This window comes from Schistocerca gregaria, chromosome 2 (assembly GCF_023897955.1).
Source record: "Schistocerca gregaria isolate iqSchGreg1 chromosome 2, iqSchGreg1.2, whole genome shotgun sequence".
NCBI lineage: Eukaryota > Metazoa > Arthropoda > Insecta > Orthoptera > Acrididae > Schistocerca > Schistocerca gregaria.
Window position 1 is genome coordinate 670954808 of NC_064921.1, and position 19540 is coordinate 670974347.

At 37.2% G+C, this 19540-nt stretch overlaps 1 protein-coding gene across 1 annotated transcript in view; it reads right to left on the reverse strand.

Annotated features, from left to right (window-relative positions):
• Positions 1 to 357: 357 nt before the first annotated feature.
• The window catches only part of LOC126334716 (DNA-directed RNA polymerase III subunit RPC5-like), a 112762-nt gene continuing 93579 nt past the window's right edge, over positions 358 to 19540 (reverse strand). Inside the window, exons 7-9 of the mRNA XM_049997230.1 lie at positions 18938 to 19140; positions 1803 to 1966; positions 358 to 1550 (exon numbers count right to left, since the gene is read on the reverse strand). Of these exons, the coding sequence (XP_049853187.1) occupies positions 1220 to 1550; positions 1803 to 1966; positions 18938 to 19140 (698 nt within the window). The 3' untranslated portion in view covers positions 358 to 1219. The remainder of the gene's footprint in view (positions 1551 to 1802; positions 1967 to 18937; positions 19141 to 19540) is intronic.

The window sequence follows — 19540 nt, forward strand, 5'->3', positions numbered from 1 at the left end:
CTGACTGTGCATGAGCTGTTTGCACACCCCTGCCTACCTGTGTTCACTGGCGGGCATTTGACTTGGAACAGTCTGACCTGTAGTACCACACACGTATTTTCTAAATCCTGTTCACTGTCAGATGACTATGTCAACTACACGGATACTTCCTACAATTTATGTGACCTCTGCTGTGTAATTTTATCAATTTCAGACTGTTGACATCAACTCATTTAAAATTTCAAGTGTTACATAATTACATAAATAATGAAAATTAACATCAAAGTATAAAGGCTTGTAAAAGCTGCAAGGAGACAAACCACCTTTTCAGTAAACAAAAATGAGAAATGAGAGGGGCACAATAAATTTCTTTCTGTATGTGCTTCACATGTATTTCAAAAATTTGAGAACCAATAAACATACATTTACTGCAAAAGAAGACAAAGACCGAGAAACAATATTTTTATTGTGTGAATGTTTTGACAAATTTATGATGGGTAGGGCTGCCAATTATGTCACATCTTGCTGCTGAGTAATTTTGAAATAGAAGTTATGATATCTGTCACTAATACAGGTAACTGTACACCAATTTCATTTATAGAATTGAAACATAAGCACTGTTTCAAAGCTGTACACCACAACACACACTGTTATGTACACTGGGAAAATATTACAATGTCTATAGTCTTGCACAAAGCTCCATTTTCTCACAAAATTATTCACTCATATGGCAGGGAAAAAAATCTGAAATTCATGCAGGGACTATTTTTTACAAACAAAATGGGTTATGCCATCCACACCTGAAAGTATAATACATATGAAGCTCATACAGTTAAGGAGCTTCCATTATGGTCAACAGCACATCAATTCACTTAAAAATTATTGTTCCACAAAATAAATTAAAAATTACATATTTCACAAAATGACAGCACTAATCTGAACACAACAATAACAATGACATAAATATATCACTTTCAACTGCCTCACACAAATAGTTTGCTGCAATATTTGATGAAGTACCACATCTACAGCAGCACTTTCTGCTTACACACTTCCCTCTCACCTCTCTGGATGGGTTGTTCCAAATACAAAAATCACATGTCCTTTTGAACAACTTCAATTAAGCAAAATAATTATAATCACTGTCACAACATTCACATCAGCTATTCTGTCATTTACATCACATATTTAGTACAGTAAATAAATCTTCAACTCAAAAGCAGTCAAAACAAAACATGGGTCACGATTCTAAAGGCTCTACTTTCACTTTAACCCCTGCAAATGAACGAGCAATTTTGTGGTTTGGTCGTTCTGCACCACTATCACTGTCAGAATCTTTGTGCGACTTTCGTCGGTTATTTGGAGTAGTCATAATTTCTGCATCAGAATCGCCTGATGGTCGATGACGAGAATGTGATGACAGAACTGGCCTCCCATCAGAGTCTGAATCTCTCGTCGACTGCCGGCGAGTGCGTCCTGTTGCTGGAGTAAAGGGCAATGAAAAGCTCTCCTGAAGCTGCTTTTGTTTGGCTTCCCACATCATCTGCTGTCTTTGTAAGACATCTGGATACCTTAAGATGAAGGAAAATACACTATATTTAGTATGAAGCTTGACAAGTTTAAACAGAGATGCTGCCAGAGTTCCATCTTTTCATTTCCACAACCTTTGTTTCTGTTGTCATTTACTAAAACATATTAATTTGACAGAATTGAGCCAATAAGTTGTACGATACTGCAGTAAATATAAAGTTAAATGAAGAGTAAAATGCAAAGAACTTCTATGATAATTCCACACTAAAATGCTTAATAAAGGTAGTTCAAACCTTGTAATAAAATCATTGTCATATGGTCGCAGCAATTCCCAGCCTCTGCCCGATCTAGGTTTCGCAAACTGTGAGAGTATTTCATTCAACTCTTCTGATCCTAAATTTGTAGTTTTGTGTACCTTTTCCTGCTGGACAAATCGTTCCTGTGTGAATCTGTGTAGCTGTAAATCCGTAAGTATATATTAGAAAATAAGCACCAAAAAGTACATTCTTCTGCTTGGAAAGAAAGACAACATAATAAAGTTCTAATCAATGTAACAACTAAAGGACTCTCACCAGTGACTAGTGTTTACCATCAACTCTACCATTCTTTTTTAGAAAGAGAGAGAGAGAGAGAGAGAGAGAGAGAGAGAGAGAGAGAGAGAGAGTGAGTACCTATTTGAACAGTTCACTTTGGGCATTTTAAAAATAATCACAAAGGTGCGCTGTCCTCAGTGGGCCTTATCTCCTTCCCTCATACCCTCTCTTTTTTTATAACAACAGAGGATTAAGTATAGATTAAGTATAATGGACTAGCTGTACAACTTCAATGAGGTGGGGTTATAACATCCTGACTGTTGTTTATGGGGAACTTTGCTCATTCTCTTTTAATTGTAACAACAATTTGGCAATGCAATATTTTCCAGATTAATTTTTTCTTTCAGTAACATGGAAGTGACAAAAAACAGAATCACAGTGAATCTTAATGGTACAATGGAGTGTTCAAACCCCATAATCCTTCACTTTTTTAAAGAATTTTTTTATTTTTTTTATCGTAACAATTCCAGAGACCAGAGACATATGCCACAAAGTTTACTTCTTTGAATACACTTGTTACAGCTATTTTTAGCTGCCACTTCACATGACTTCTCATGTCTAAAAAGCAAAACTTTTAGTTCAGTACTTCAATTTGTGTACATCTACAGCTCTCATGTATTAGAAATCACATTTAATTCAACCCCATTACATAAAAAAGATGAGAAAATAAAGAGGTCTTGGATGCATCCCTAAAATGTAGCCTTCACAAACTGCTCTGACAAATTGGTTGCTGGAAAAGATTGGTGTCCCATCTCTAGTTGACCACATATAATTCATATTCAACTAATGATATGAATGACAATGACCCACACAAAAATTATATCTGCTATGCTGCTAAGAATATTAATTCAGTGTTAGCCACGTGCTCAACAACATTTATGATTTCCACCAAAAATACAGTAACTGCTAGAGAACAGCTGCAAATAAAGGTAGGCCATGACTGTTACCAAATTCAAATGCACTTCAGGCACTGTTAGATACTATTAGTCTAATATATTGCTGAAAATCACAGGGTAGAATGAGCAATTGGACCAAAAATTTCTCTGGCTGTCACGGGTACCTCATGAAGAAGTATATGGATACAGAACACAATTGGGTCATTCCATATCAGTTCAACCAGGGGCTCCACCTCATAGTCTCAGATTTGACTGAAATTCAGTACACTAATTCTACCATGTGTGGAATACCTGTGTACAAAGTATTAGTTTCCCCTGCCAATTAGTTCCAGAATTATGACTTGTGAAAGAAGGTAGTGTGACCCGTAAATTGCAACCCACATTTGGCAATCTATCTTCAGAGCCAACTTCAGGTCTAAATAACTTTGGAACTATTCCACACAGTCCAGCGAAATTTTTACAACCCAGTAACGTTCATTTAGAGAACACACTCTATGAATCAAAACATCAACAACATTTTTCTGAGGGAAAATAAAAAAATTCCAAAATGTGATTTAAAAAATGTAATACGTTAAAAGGTATATATTGTAGGTGCCCTCTATGCCCAATATAATTCACTCAAAAAGGGTATAAATTTTTTTTTTGTGGTAAGCTTAATGTGACCTAAACACACACAGAACTCATCATGCCCATATCAGTCACAAAAACTGAGTTACATGCACACGAAAATACAAAAACTTGAAAAATTAACTGAAAAACATGGGTTTTCTAAGTGTGGTACACAAAAGGGACAAGTGGTATCCAAGCCAAATGTCACACACTGCATAAGTAGACCGTACAATGGAAGTTGACAGATTTATTTGGTGACTGATGTGGCCATTGTTCCACAACACAATTTTGTAAAAACATATCGTAAACTGTTCTGCCTCTTCTTATCCTCTCCCGCAACTGTTTAATCACTAAGCAACAACACATAGACAGATTAACACCTTAACTGCTAAAAACTAGTCGATTGTGCTTCGAACAGAAGTTCTCCCACACTTTAGCTACTGTACTCTGTACATTGAGTGGCAAATTGTACTGTCTTCCTGACTGTGATAGGAACTGGAACTGTCATACGAATATGTTCAAAAGGAATCCAACACCTACTTGCCAAACATGGCCAATGAAATGATCTTGCTGGTGCCATGAAGTTCACAAATACATCACCTTCTGCTCCAAAGCACTCTGCAACACACCCTAAGAGCCATTTGTCATCATAAACAGCAATAACATAGCAACCTGGTTGTATGTTGCTGCTTTTGCTTCTGAATCCTGAGTCAGACACACTGTGAAGACATGTGTTGTGCGTGAACCTATAGTTATAACTGGACAGTCTGCTCATCTGAACATTGTCAGAGTTCACTGGAGAGAAGTGATGATGGCTCCTTGTGCCTGCAACAGTTTTAACGTGTTCTAGTCTGTTTTTTAGCAACTATTCGACTGATTTCACCCCATCTTTCGAAACATAGAATTATTGTATGCCAGAGCTATTTTTCTGTACCCAGGTAAATAATTGAAGAGGTGTTAGTTTGACCTTCTGTAGGGTGTTGCAGACTAGCTCATGGTGCCATTCGCTTAATGGTAGCACAAATACCATCACATACATTTTTACCGTGACTTGCGAAAAAATTCCATTGTGCATAAATCTGAAAATCATGGTAATTCATGCACAAATGTTTGAGATTTTTACAGTTTTTGTACTGACTAACTGCCCCATCACTGAAGTATTTCGCAAAATGTATGTGAGGCAGCTTGTTTTTCACATATGCCATGACAGTGCGAATGTGGTCATGAACTGCAATGGCATCATGAATTAAACAGTCACTAAAAACGCACAGGTTCATGACAGACACATCACCTGATTCACCTCTATAGTAAATCGCAAATGGCTGGAGAGTTGGTTGATGGTTGTCCCAATGATATCCTTGGATGGCATCTTTAACTATAAATGTATAAATTTCAGAAAAGTCTAGTATTACTATAATTTCATCTTGTTTCAAATTATCCTTACTGGAGATAAGCCAATTGTGCTGTTGCTGTGAAGCTGTGTGTTGTCAGTTTGTCCATTTTTTGACAACACATTTAAACAAAATCCTCCACTGTACTTTGCTTTCTTTCAAGACTTGTGCGATCCATGTGTGTCCATTGTTTATAAGAAACAAGTTCATTGCCATCCATAAGGAGCTCACCATACAGTTTGTTATTCATGTGTTCTGCAAGATTTGCCTTACCAGGACACTTTTCACACCTGTGTATCATGCATTGGTAGGAACTGATGACACACACTAGCAGCTTCAGCTTCATTGCACCTTTGTAATCCAGACCAGAATTCTTTATAGCAGCAAACATCAGCTTAGCATTTTGATGGGTCTCACATACACAAACATTGTGTGTGCCCCATGCACTTACAGGCACAACCCATTTTGGCCTAAGATTGAAAAAAGATGATAAACCTACTTTGGTATTGGGATACTTTTCATTGAATTCTACATGTAGTTCTGATATGTTGCATAGCAACAATCGTTTTTGAATTTGTACACGTACATTTCCCATTTTCACTGTTACATAGTCTTTCTTTACAGGCATTATTTGGCTGTAGTCATTATTTTCATAAAACTCCGACACTGGTTCCTTTTTTCTGAACTCAATTGCTTACCCTGAGCCTGCTGAAGTTGTGGAAGCACTTCTTGGGTTGTTTTTATTTTCCTAGGTTGCTTTACCATATATGTAGAAACATTGAATTCCTTTGCAGTGTAGTCAATTGACCAGCTGGAAGGTGCAAGGGTAAGAACAGCTACTTTTTTCTGGTGTGTGGATATGGCACATTTTTCTTTCAAATCATGCACAATTTTGTCCAAATCAGAGCATTTCAGGCATGATTTCTGTTCCTTTGGAGCAGATAGTTCTTCCTCTTCCACCATTAGTGTGTCAGCTATTTTGTGTTTTAATTCCATTTGAACTTCTTGTAGTTTTCTTCTGCCATAGCAGTTTCCTGGAACTGTACTTCTTGTGCTCACAGGGTGTATCCCGGATATCCATATCAACAAATCTTGGTCCGATTCATCCAGATCATACAGTACAAAGCGAATGCCACATTTTGTTCCATAGTTTGTTTTATGACATTCATATGCTTGTGCTCTACCAATACTGCAACTTGTTTGAACAAAAGCATCACTAGTACACTCTTCTGCCTCCATACTGACTTTCCACAACAGTACTGACCCGTCTGAAATAGAATCTTAAAAACATGAGTTACCTGTAATTGTTGCTTGTTTCCTTTGTTGTTCCTGCCTAACAATGACTCATTCTGCCCCTGAAAACTACCATTGTTTAACTTTCTGTTGCCTAATGGTTCCCAACAATTGCTGCAGCTTTATCTGAAACAAGCTGTCTGCATCATCACTATTACTTGCTAAATCGTGTTAAAAGAAACATAACCAAATACATCTCTGTCAACTTTTATGTACACAAAGGACTTGCAAATAACAAGTTGAAATTTTGCCACATATTATATTATGGTCTACTTATGCAGTGTTTGAAATTTGGCTTGGATACCACTTGTCCCTTTTGTGCTACCACACTTAGAAAACCCATGTTTTTCAGGTAATTTTTCAAATTTTTGTACTTTCGTGTGCATGTAACTCTGTTTCTGTGACTGATATGGGCAAGATGACTTCTGTGTGTGTTTAGGCCACATTAAGCTTACCAGAAAAAAATTATACCCTTTTTGAGTGAATTATATTTGGCATAGAGGGCACCTACAATATGTATCTTTTAACGTATTACATTTTTTTAATAACATTTTGGAATTTTTTATTTTCCCTCAGAAAAATGTTCCCCCCCATGAACCATGGACCTTGCCGTTGGTGGGGAGGCTTGCGTGCCTCAGCGATACAGATGGCCGTACCGTAGGTGCAACCACAACGGAGGGGTATCTGTTGAGAGGCCAGACAAACGTGTGGTTCCTGAAGAGGGGCAGCAGCCTTTTCAGTAGTTGAAGGGCAACAGTCTGGATGATTGACTGATCTGGCCTTGCAACATTAACCAAAACGGCGTTGCTGTGCTGGTACTGCGAACGGCTGAAAGCAAGGGGAAACTACAGTCGTAATTTTTCCCGAGGACATGCAGCTTTACTGTATGATTAAATGATGATGGCATCCTCTTGGGTAAAATATTCCGGAGGTAAAATAGTCCCCCATTCGGATCTCCGGGCGGGGACTACTCAGGAGGATGTCGTTATCAGGAGAAAGAAAACTGGCATTCTACGGATCGGAGCGTGGAATGTCAGATCCCTTAATCGGGCAGGTAGGTTAGAAAATTTAAAAAGGGAAATGGATAGGTTAAAGTTAGATATAGTGGGAATTAGTGAAGTTCGGTGGCAGGAGGAACAAGACTTCTGGTCAGGTGATTACAGGGTTATAAACACAAAATCAAATAGGGGTAATGCAGGAGTAGGTTTAATAATGAATAGGAAAATAGGAATGCGGGTAAGCTACTACAAACAGCATAGTGAACGCGTTATTGTGGCCAAGATAGATACGAAGCCCACACCTACTACAGTAGTACAAGTTTATATGCCAACTAGCTCTGCAGATGACGAAGAAATTGAAGAAATGTACGATGAAATAAAAGAAATTATTCAGATAGTGAAGGGAGACGAAAATTTAATAGTAATGGGTGACTGGAATTCGAGTGTAGGAAAAGGGAGAGAAGGAAACATAGTAGGTGAATATGGATTGGGGCTAAGAAATGAAAGAGGAAGCCGCCTAGTAGAATTTTGTACAGAGCACAACTTAGTCATAGGTAACACTTGGTTTAAGAATCATGAAAGAAGGTTGTATACGTGGAAGAACCCTGGAGATACTAAAATGTATCAGATAGATTATATAATGGTAAGACAGAGATTTAGAAACCAGGTTTTAAATTGTAAGACATTTCCAGGGGCAGATGTGGACTCTGACCACAATCTATTGGTTATGACCTGTAGATTAAAACTGAAGAAACTGCAAAAATGTGGGAAATTAAGGAGATGGGACCTGGATAAACTGAAAGAACCAGAGGTTGTACAGAGTTTCAGGGAGAGCATAAGGGAACAATTGACAGGAATAGGGGAAAGAAATACAGTAGAAGAAGAATGGGTAGCTCTGAGGGATGAAGTAGTGAAGGCAGCAGAGGATAAAGTAGGTAAAAAGACGAGGGCTGCTAGAAATCCTTGGGTAACAGAAGAAATATTGAATTTAATTGATGAAAGGAGAAAATATAAAAATGCAGTAAATGAAGCAGGCAAAAAGGAATACAAACGTCTCAAAAATGAGATCGAGAGGAAGTGCAAAATGGCTAAACAGGGATGGCTAGAGGATAAATGTAAGGATGTAGAGGCTTATCTCACTAGGGGTAAGATAGATACTGCCTACAGGAAAATTAAAGAGACCTTTGGAGAGAAGAGAACCACGTATATGAATATCAAGAGCTCAGATGGCAACCCAGTTCTAAGCAAAGAAGGGAAGGCAGAAAGGTGGAAGGAGTATATAGAAGGTTTATACAAGGGTGATGTACTTGAGGACAATATTATGGAAATGGAAGAGGATGTAGATGAAGACGAAATGGGTGATACGATATTGCGTGAAGAGTTTGACAGAGCACTGAAAGACCTGAGTCGGAACAAGGCCCCCGGAGTAGACAACATTCCATTAGAACTACTGAGGGCCTTGGGAGAGCCAGTCATGACAAAACTCTACCAGCTGGTGAGCAAGATGTATGAGACAGGCCAAATACCCTCAGACTTCAAGAAGAATATAATAATTCCAATCCCAAAGAAAGCAGGTGCTGACAGATGTGAAAATTACCGAACTATCAGTTTAATAAGTCACAGCTGCAAAATACTAACGCGAATTCTTTACAGACGAATGGAAAAACTGATAGATGCGGACCTCGGGGAGGATCAGTTTGGATTCCGTCGAAATGTTGGAACACGTGAGGCAATACTGACCTTACGACTTATCTTAGAAGAAAGGTTAAGAAAAGGCAAACCTACATTTCTAGCATTTGTAGACTTAGAGAAAGCTTTTGACAATGTTGACTGGAATACTCTTTTTCAAATTCTAAAGGTGGCAGGGGTAAAATACAGGGAGCGAAAGGCTATTTACAATTTGTACAGAAACCAGATGGCAGTCATAAGAGTCGAGGGGCATGAAAGGGAAGCAGTGGTTGGGAAAGGAGTGAGACAGGGTTGTAGCCTCTCCCCGATGTTATTCAATCTGTATATTGAGCAAGCAGTAAAGGAAACAAAAGAAAAATTTGGAGTAGGTATTAAAATTCATGGAGACGAAGTAAAAACTTTGAGGTTCGCCGATGACATTCTAATTCTGTCACAGACGGCAAAGGACTTGGAAGAGCAGTTGAACGGAATGGACGGTGTCTTGAAGGGAGGATATAGGATGAACATTAACAAAAGCAAAACGAGGATAATGGAATGTAGTCCAATTAAATCGGGTGATGCTGAGGGAATTAGATTAGGAAATGAGACACTTAAAGTAGTAAAGGAGTTTTGCTATTTGGGGAGCAAAATAACTGATGATGGTCGAAGTAGAGAGGATATAAAATGTAGACTGGCAATGGCAAGGAAAGCGTTTCTGAAGAAGAGAAATTTGTTAACATCGAATATAGATTTAAGTGTCAGGAAGTCATTTCTGAAAATATTTGTTTGGAGTGTAGCCATGTATGGAAGTGAAACATGGACGATAACTAGTTTGGACAAGAAGAGAATAGAAGCTTTCGAAATGTGGTGCTACAGAAGAATACTGAAGATAAGGTGGATAGATCACGTAACTAATGAGGAGGTATTGAATAGGATTGGGGAGAAGAGAAGTTTGTGGCACAACTTGACTAGAAGAAGGGATCGGTTGGTACGACATGTTTTGAGGCATCAAGGGATCACAAATTTAGCATTGGAGGGCAGTGTGGAGGGTAAAAATCGTAGAGGGAGACCGAGAGATGAGTACACTAAGCAGATTCAGAAGGATGTAGGTTGCAGTAGGTACTGGGAGATGAAGAAGCTTGCACAGGATAGAGTAGCATGGAGAGCTGCATCAAACCAGTCTCAGGACTGAAGACCACAACAACAAACAACAGAAAAATGTTGTTGGTGTTTTGATTCATAGTGTGTGTTCTCTAAATGGATGTTACTGGGTTATAAAATTTCACTGGACTGTGCAGAATAGTTCCAAAGTTATTAAGATCTGATGTTGGGTCTGAAGATAGATTGCCAGATGCGGGTTGCAACTTCCGGGTCACGCCACCTTCTTTCACAAGCCATAATTCTGGAACTAATTGGCTGGAGAACTTAAAATTTTGTACACGAGTGTTCCACACTTGGTAGCATTGGTGTGCTAAATTTCAGATAAATCTGAGACTATCAGCTGGAACATTTTCTCAGATTGGTTAAATTGACATAGAATGACCCAATTATTGTATTAATGCCATTTTACTGCATGCCATAATAAGTCACTGTTTCCAGAATGCACAGCATACTCGTTCTTTATTCACACTACTCACTATAATTTGGCATATATGTCACAAATTGAATGTGACTGGTATGTTGTTATTGATATATGAAACTATTCACTTCTCCACGAGGTCAGATCCAGCAAATGATGATTTCAAGTTGAATTTGTCAAATAAGCAGTACAAGGAGAATGCTTAAATGGTTTTGATCCAATTGCATAATATGGTGCTCCAGGTTTTGGTGAGTAGCACCACCCTTAGTTTCCAGGTAGGCAAAAAAAGTATATTATTTAATTACGTGTCTGATGTGTACACTAAAATCCCCCCCCCCCCCCCAAAAAAAAAAAATTAAAAAAAAATTGTTTCACGCAGCTAATACTGAGACAGAACATGTCAACAATTACTGTCTGTACATTAGAAGCTACTGAAACATCTAGCAGCTTGAAGCTCTCACTGAATGCTGTGTAACCAGCAAATTAAACAAATACTTGGTGCAACAATTCAGCAATTTTCTCCCATAATTTTATGCTCAAGAATGATATCTTGTTCACAACATTAGTGGATCTGTTAACCCAATTTTATAGAGACTGGTCAAGTGTCTCAAATTAATGTGGCATCTTCTTCAAACTTTGTAATAGCTCGACCAATAAGTTCTGATATTTGAGTAATCCAATAAAGCTTATTCTGAGGGATTTCAAACCGTGCATAAACAACTAATGATGATGATTCATTCACTCTCTCTCTCTCTCTCTCTCTCTCTCTCTCTCTCTCACACACACACACACACACACACACACACACACACACACACACAAACAAACATGTACGTACAATCAACGTAAATTGAGGCCAGGTGGGTGCAAGAACCAAGGACATGTTGTAATACCAGTTTCCACCTGCAAAGCTCTGAGAAAATGGTGTCGGGGGGGGAAGACCTCTGTGGCTGTTTCACCATATATTCCACTTGGATTCTTCCCAGACACCAGTTTCTCAGAATGCTGCAGGTGAGAACTGGCTTTACAGCATGTCTTTGGTTCTCACCACCCATCTGCTCTTAATTTATGTTAATTTCTTTGGACCCAACATTTCTCCTTAAAAACTATTCCTTTCTTCACACTCTTTCAGTTTTCTGTATGTTTTATTTTCTGACCTGTCTATTTTTCCCCACCCCCTGCCTCCAGCATATATAATGTACTTAACTTCCCGCTCTCATTAACTCTTCCTTATTACCCATCTTCCACGTTTAAGCTCTCGGGTTTTCAAATCTCATTCAGTGCAATCCCCAACCATCGGTCTTTCCTTCTCATCCCATCTGGTAAGTCTCCCCTGACATGGAGTCCTTTGTGACTTTTCTGTGATTCTCCCCATTTCCTAACTTCGCCATTCCTTTTCCTCCATTCCTCTTCCTTCCCCTTCAACACTTCTGCCAGAAGAAGAAGGAGCCCCTGGCTCCACAGATAAAATCTGTGACACATTAAATTATGAAGTACATAATAAATTGCAACAATTATTCTGACCAGAAAATAAACTTTGGTAACATGTTCCACTGTTGATGCAGGTGTATCGGAGAGCACCAAATTATGTAGGGATCCAAAGGGAACGGTGATGGACTTTAGGTACAGAAGAGACTGGAACAGCACATTACGTCCACATGCTAACACCTTTTTCTTGGTCTTTTTCACTGACGCACATGTACATTACCATTACCTCAATGTTAAGCTGGAATCAAATGTCCTGCTGATATATGCACACAAGGAGAATGCTATTGTTCTTATTCATGATGGTGACTGTATTTACAATGTTACTTTCTTGACAATGACATTTATGGAATAAAGGAATATCTGTTGCAGAAGATCCAAGAAGATTTAAAGTCCAAAATTGCATTTTGTTACTTCCTGTTTCAGAATGACGGGGATAAGAAAAGAATTAGTGTGATGTATGCACAAATGTTTGAACGCAAATAAAGTAGTCCTAATAAGTCAATTAGACTGACCATCAAGAACAGACCTAGCCAAAGCTATACATTGAATTAAATGTGCAACATATTGCTTAATGGGTTTTATAGTTTCAGCAATGATTACACCACCAAGACTAGTTACCATCTCACCTCCATCACTGGTGATATTAAAATTCCTGATAGAGAATCTTCAGCATCATTTAACATTGTTAATTTGTATACCAATACACCAGGACCTGACACCCTTTATATCGTTCATGATAATTTGATTAAATTTCAAAAAACTGAAAATAAATCATTAATGAAACTGGTCTAGCTTTCCTTCTCTGTTAATTATTTGCCTTTAAGGAGAAATTATTTCATCAAACATGGATAACAGCCTGGCTGACAAAATGGTGAACATATTTATTACTTTCCTTGAGAATAAATTCTTCTGTTGCTGTCTTGAAATTTCTCAAAAAATTATCCTGTACTGCAGATATATGGACAATATCATTTTTTCCCAATATATAAAGTATACAGCCAACTGGATGTATAAATTTAAAGTAAAAACCTTGTCCCTGTTTCACTACCACAAAGGGTATATTCTTTGAAAGGGAAGTCACATAAATTACATGACATTAATACTAGAAACATACATTATGAGCCAAGGAGCTCATGTCTGGTCTTTTAACGAGCTGTACCTGTGTAAAAATTTCTCCTGTTTCCGTGGAGTATTTTATTTCATATTTTCTACTGTTGGCTTGAGCTCCTTATACCATTAGTGGTACTGAAAGCTGCAGGTTTTTATGTTAAACTTATGCAAATGGCTGGTTGTATACTTCAAATTTTGAAATTTTACATAAGGTTGCTGCCATGTTAAAATTATTATTGTTTTATTTAAAAGTGATGAAAAAGAAATCCACAATTTTACTATGATCTTGAATATTTTGTATCCACATATAACGTTTCCCTCAGAGAATGAAAAAATGGATTACTAATTAACTTGACTTCACACTTCAGAAGGCAGGTAACAAATCAGCAGTTGCAGATGTTTACTGCAAACCAAACTGCACTGATGTTATCATTAGCCAAGATTTCTGCCACTCCTTGATACCAAATTACTCTTGTTTTCGTGCTATGCTTCACAGGCTTGTAATTTTAAACCTTAACCATGATGCTCTTGAACATTTTTGAAATTTATACCTATTAATACATCATTATAATGCTTTACTGAGCATTTTAGAAATGCGAATACAACAACCATTTTATGTCGCTTCAACCACTGCAAAAGTTCTATAGTAGTACACCTCAAAAACTGCGGTTCTGATTTTTTTTTTTTTGCCCCATCAGAGGTACCGGTTTGTCACCAATGACACATTAGTTACCTTTTTATGTCTTTTTCAAATCATAAACAATACCAATATTTTAAACATTTTACTCATTTTATAGATCCATATCACATTTTATTCTTTACCTGTGTCATTTCAATTTGTAAAAATATTTGCAATATTCTTTCAAAATGTTTAAACACATTAACATTTTATTTTGCGTTTGGTCCTATGCACTGTCATCTGCAACCATCGTGATCTCACAGATGTTTTGTTTTGTTTGGAGCGAGGTACAATATCACCATCATTAATGAAACTGCAGTGAGTGATGGCTGGTTTGTAGTATAACACTAAGGCTGATGACCACAATGTTACAGGTGTCACTTGGTACTAAGCTGTAATTATCAGTGGCTACCACTAACTGCTTAGGAGGCAATCAAAAAGTTTCCATTTAAGGGCATCACTGCAGTATACACACAATGTAATGTGATTCTGATGCAGATACATAAGCACTGACATACAAACAATAAATGCGGAAACGTGAAATATGGCAACATTATTAGCAAATGCATCCAAACAGGCCAATGTGGTGTTATTCTTTTCTGGGTTGCCAAAGGACGAGCTCTGACAGACATCCATCAGAGATTGAGGAATATGTATGAGGCAGCATGTCTGCCAAATACCACTGCTGTGGAATGGTGTGCCAATTTCTGTGCAATGTGCTGCTGTTTCATGATAATACATGTCCCCATATTACACATGTCACAACACAGAAGTTACACCAACTCAGGTAGGACACACTGAGCACCTACCCTATCACCCTAGTGTCTCCCCATGCGATCATTACATCTTCGGTCCCTTAAAAAAGGCCTTGAGGGGTCGACAATTCCTGATGGATGAGGAAATGCAGTACGGAGTTACAGTCTCCTTTACGCAGCAGCACACAATGTTTTCCCAAACAGATATCTGCAACCTGGTGTGCCAGTGGACTGATTACCTCAATGCTCACATTGATTTTTCCTCATTGGCATACTGATTCTGGACTGTATGGCCTTCAAACAAACTTTTCGATTGCCATTTATAGTTAATGTTCACACTCCCTTGCTATAAGGTTTATTTTGATCTTTTATTATTATTTTGACTATCATGTACTATTTTTTTTTCAACTGACTGACTAAAACTTGCATACTGAATTGAATAATCCCACATGCGCCATATTCTTACGTTCAGTTCCAGCAGTTTGTAGTGATGTATCTATGATCCTCTTGGCAGAAATTTAAAACTGGAATGACTGTCTCATTCCAAACTGTAAAAAAAGCAATTTTCTGTAGAAATTGTTTAAACATTTATATGGTATAGTTTGTCTGGCACTGTCTTCTACAGTACTTATGTCAGAGGTGCATCTCTACTTTGTTTCGCATAGGGTGAGGTGCAACATCCAGGTGATTAATGAAATTGCAGTGACTGATATTTTTGTAGTACAACGCAATGACTGATGACCATGATGTAATGGGTGTAACTTAATACGAAGTCATACAATGGCTTAAATAGGTTAGTTGAAATTTTGCATGTTGAATATTGCCATTTGTGCTGTATTATATTGTTCAGTTTTAACAGAATGAAGTGAAGAGCTGCAGCTGCAATCTTTTTGGTAGAAATTGTAATTGCAATTACTGACAATTTTTTGTAGTGTAATTGTAATGATCAATCCTAATGTGAAACGCACTACCTGCCACTAGGCCATAAATCACAATGGTTCCTTGTAATTCCAATAAGCATCCCAGCTTCCTCCCTTCCACATTTACATTTATTAAGCAATTTGTGATTAATCAAACAATGGAAAATTCAGGATGGAATGTAACAATATTATGAGAAGGAAAGTTACCACTCACCACATAGCAGAGATGCTGAGTCACAGTTATTTTATCATGTAATTGTGCTTTTAATGTTTTGTTATGTACTGAACTATTTCACCTTACGTCACTTCCCATGTACCACTTCTAGCAGCTTCAGAATGTAGCAGTTACTGCCTTGTCCACATAATATGTTTCTTTTAACAACTGGTGCTGATATCAAGAATGTCACCGACTGGCAAAACTGTTTGGCTTGCACCATGTCGAACTGCCTGTCAGTTTGAGAACTGATTGTGTTAGAGACTGGAGTAGGAACTGACAAGATATTTTATACTGGTTTTATTAGGTAAACATTTCTCAGCTTCACTGTGTTGTGCAATGTATTCCTTTTAATATCTTACATTTAGGAACAAGGAAAAATTGTTTTATTTTTAGATCAAATTCTGTATTATTTTTTGCCACATTTGGTGCTACTGGTGCTATTCTTTGCCAATTTCAGAGCTATTTTGTGGGAAAATTCGTTTTTTGCCCATTTCGTTGTTTTTTTTTCCTGCCAACTTTGATGATTGTTTTCTCAAATTCGGTTTGTTTGCTCTACTTTGGTGTTATTTTTGCCAATTTTATGTATTTTTTTTGCCAATTTTATGTTTTATTTTATGTTTTTTTTTTTTTTTTTTTTTTTTTTTGCCAAACTTGGTTATACTTTGTTTGTTAAATTCAATGTTATTTTTGTCATCGTCAATGCTATCTGTTGCCAAATTCTATACTTTTTTTCCCCAAAGTCGCCATTTTTTGAAAATTTTTATATTATTTGTATGCCAATTTTAGTATTATATTTTTCAGTTTTCATTGTTTATTTTCATCCAATGTTAGAGCTAACAACTGACAATTTGTGTCATTTTATGTCCATTTCAGTGTTCCTTTTACTTTTTTTGGAGGTACTTTGTGCTGATTTTGTTTTTATGCCTATTTTATTGACAATTTTCATCTATTTTTTGTGTAATTTTTTGCCAATTTCATTGCTATTTTATGCCAATTTTGGTGTTATGTATTGCCATTGTTGTTATTACTTTTCTTCCTTGTTTGTAATTTTTCTTTTGTTCCAATTCTTGTGCTTTTTGACAATTTCAGTTTTGCCAATGTGTGTTACTTTTAGCCAGTTTTTGAGCTACTTCTTTTTGCCAATTTTGGAGCTATTTTCTGGCCAAATCTGGTGCTGTTTTGACATCATACCATAGCCTGTTATGTGGGAAATAAACTGCAACTGTAAGATTATGCACAAACCTCATCCCTGAAGAGAAAAGGCACTATGCAATTTCAACATTCAATACCTATCAGTTACAAATGTTGGTAATCCGTTGTCCTCAAATTTATAGAATTTTCTGTAGGACAAACTGATAAATTTTATGACATTTCATAAAAATCTCCAATTTCATGTTATTTTGCAAGTAAAAGTCAATTTTGTGTTATTGTATTCACAAAATTTTCGTGCCCCTACTTATATTCTGCTTCATGACACAGAAATGATGTTGCGAATCCCTCCTACCGCATCATAAGATGATAAATTATTTTTGTGATCAACAGAAGTGTTTTGCCATACACTGTTTTCTGATGGGTAGTTTTTGTTGAATATATTGACAAGAATTGCATTTCATTAAATGAAGTGGGTGCTTTTTAAAAACAAGTACAGATCTTTCTGCCTGGCGTAGTAAAAATAACTTAATTTTATCCATAAATAATCAGAAATTGATTACAGCTGTAACAATCATTAGTGCATAAGCTTTTAGGTAAGACAAAAGCTATAAGCGATTTCAGCTATTTCCATCAACTTTGTTTCAGTTGCAGTTAATAGTAACAATTAGTTAACATGTCGTACAACAGAAACAGTAAGTAGTAACAGGAAGTTACATCGCTTAAAAAAAAAAAAAAAAAAAAAAAAAAAAAAACGGTAAGCTTGGCCTTTTCACCTTGAGACCAGATTAGACCACATAATCAGGAAAAGGGAGGGGAGTGGGGGGAGAGCTGGAGGGAGTGAGTGAGTGATGTCCAGCTTTATCAGTCTTGTAGTTAATATTTTTAAATTACTTTATTTACTATAAAGCATTGTTTCATATTATAAAAGAAAAAAGATCAAATTTACAAAAGAAATGTATGCTGTATCCTGAAGATTAGCTTAGGCATGCATAAAAGTAGATGCATGTACCCACAGGAGTATGAATACTCATGTGGGAAAATAAAAATCATTCACAAAAATATGAAGAACAGCAGACATAAAGAAGGAAAAGTGAGAAGAAATGGTTCCTACGGAGGTCAAAACACAAATCATGATAAGATACTGCATTAGTGCTCAAAGGGGGGAGAAAGATGGGGCAGGAGCATACACAGGGGGCTCGAGGATCAGCTGCAAGGCATGCTTCTTCAACAGTTGCTTCACAACCCACCAATACCAACCACCAACTTAAAAGCATATCTAACTGGGCATATGGAAAACTGATCAGGTACCACATTTTGTCCTATTATCCTACCGGTCTCAACTGCCACTTACCCCGAGCATCCGTCTACCTCTACTCTCTTCCCAACCACTTAAAAATAAATAAAGGCTGCCCCCATGGTCTAGTGAACCACTTGATCGTGCCCTTGTCCTACTGCATGCGATCTTTATTTTCATGCCAATCCCTACCACTTACTGTAATTTCCCGTTTCATTATCTTCCTTAAGCCCCATGCGTGCACACAAACTGAATTAAAGAAAATGTCGCTGCAAATGACAGATCATGCACAGCATGCAAGAAAGGAGCCAGAAGTAACAATATTACTGCTCTTTACTCAGAAGGAGTCAAGGTTCTGAAAACCACAGTGCTCGGTGTCGTGACATAATGTTTCTCTGGACCTCACCAGACTTCTGCTGAATTTTACGAGGACAAAATAAAGTTGCCATTTTTTTCTCAATCTGCAGTTCTTCACCAGCAACTTCTTTTTCTATTTATTACTACTACTTTAAGACTTCTGCATACAGGGCTTTAGCTTAACTAATACAAGCTTATCTTTCTACCTTAAATGCAAGATGATGACTTTTGCCTGGACTTCCCATTTGCCCTCACATAAGCCACTGCTCATATGAATAGAAAATATATTGCCAGCAGTAGACTTACACTTTTCTTACAAATTTCTTCCTTTGAATGAAACCTTTTACAACTAGACATAAATTCTGAATTACATTTGTAGTCAGGAAAGTGACTTTTGCACCTTATCTGACACTGTACTGTTTTACTTACAATATAGTCACGAACCCGACACATCACTTCTGCAGGAACTTTGCCAGATGCACTGAAACTATCCTTCGGATACAGCAAGTCACTGCGTACCACCCAATTTCCTCTGACTAACACAGCACACTGCTGTATGGCACGCAGCAGACCAGCCACATCACTCTCTTCACCCAATAGCGACAGCAGCTGTGAGAACTGTACTATTTTTGCTGCAATATTATGGGACATACTGTAATGAACTCTAGTATACAGAAGCAGAAGATTACAAAATATGTGATCTAATACTAACTTAATCTTGGTCATTCAAGACAAATTGATATAGGCGAAGGAATTGCATCTTGTGCACTTTTCTTTTGGACTGCCATACCAGACAAAGTAATTGTGTTTTTAATGTTTTTATTTAACCATTTTATTACTTGTCTGATTTTCCATTAAATGAATCACAATGCATAATCAATTTAGGCAGCATCATAAAGGAAATTTTTCAAAGTGTTGTATTTGGCTCCAGGTACATTGTGGTCTTGTAACATGACATACAGCTTAAAGAAAGAAGACAAGTCACATATTATGAACATACTTTATTGAACATAAACACATGGCAAATAAACT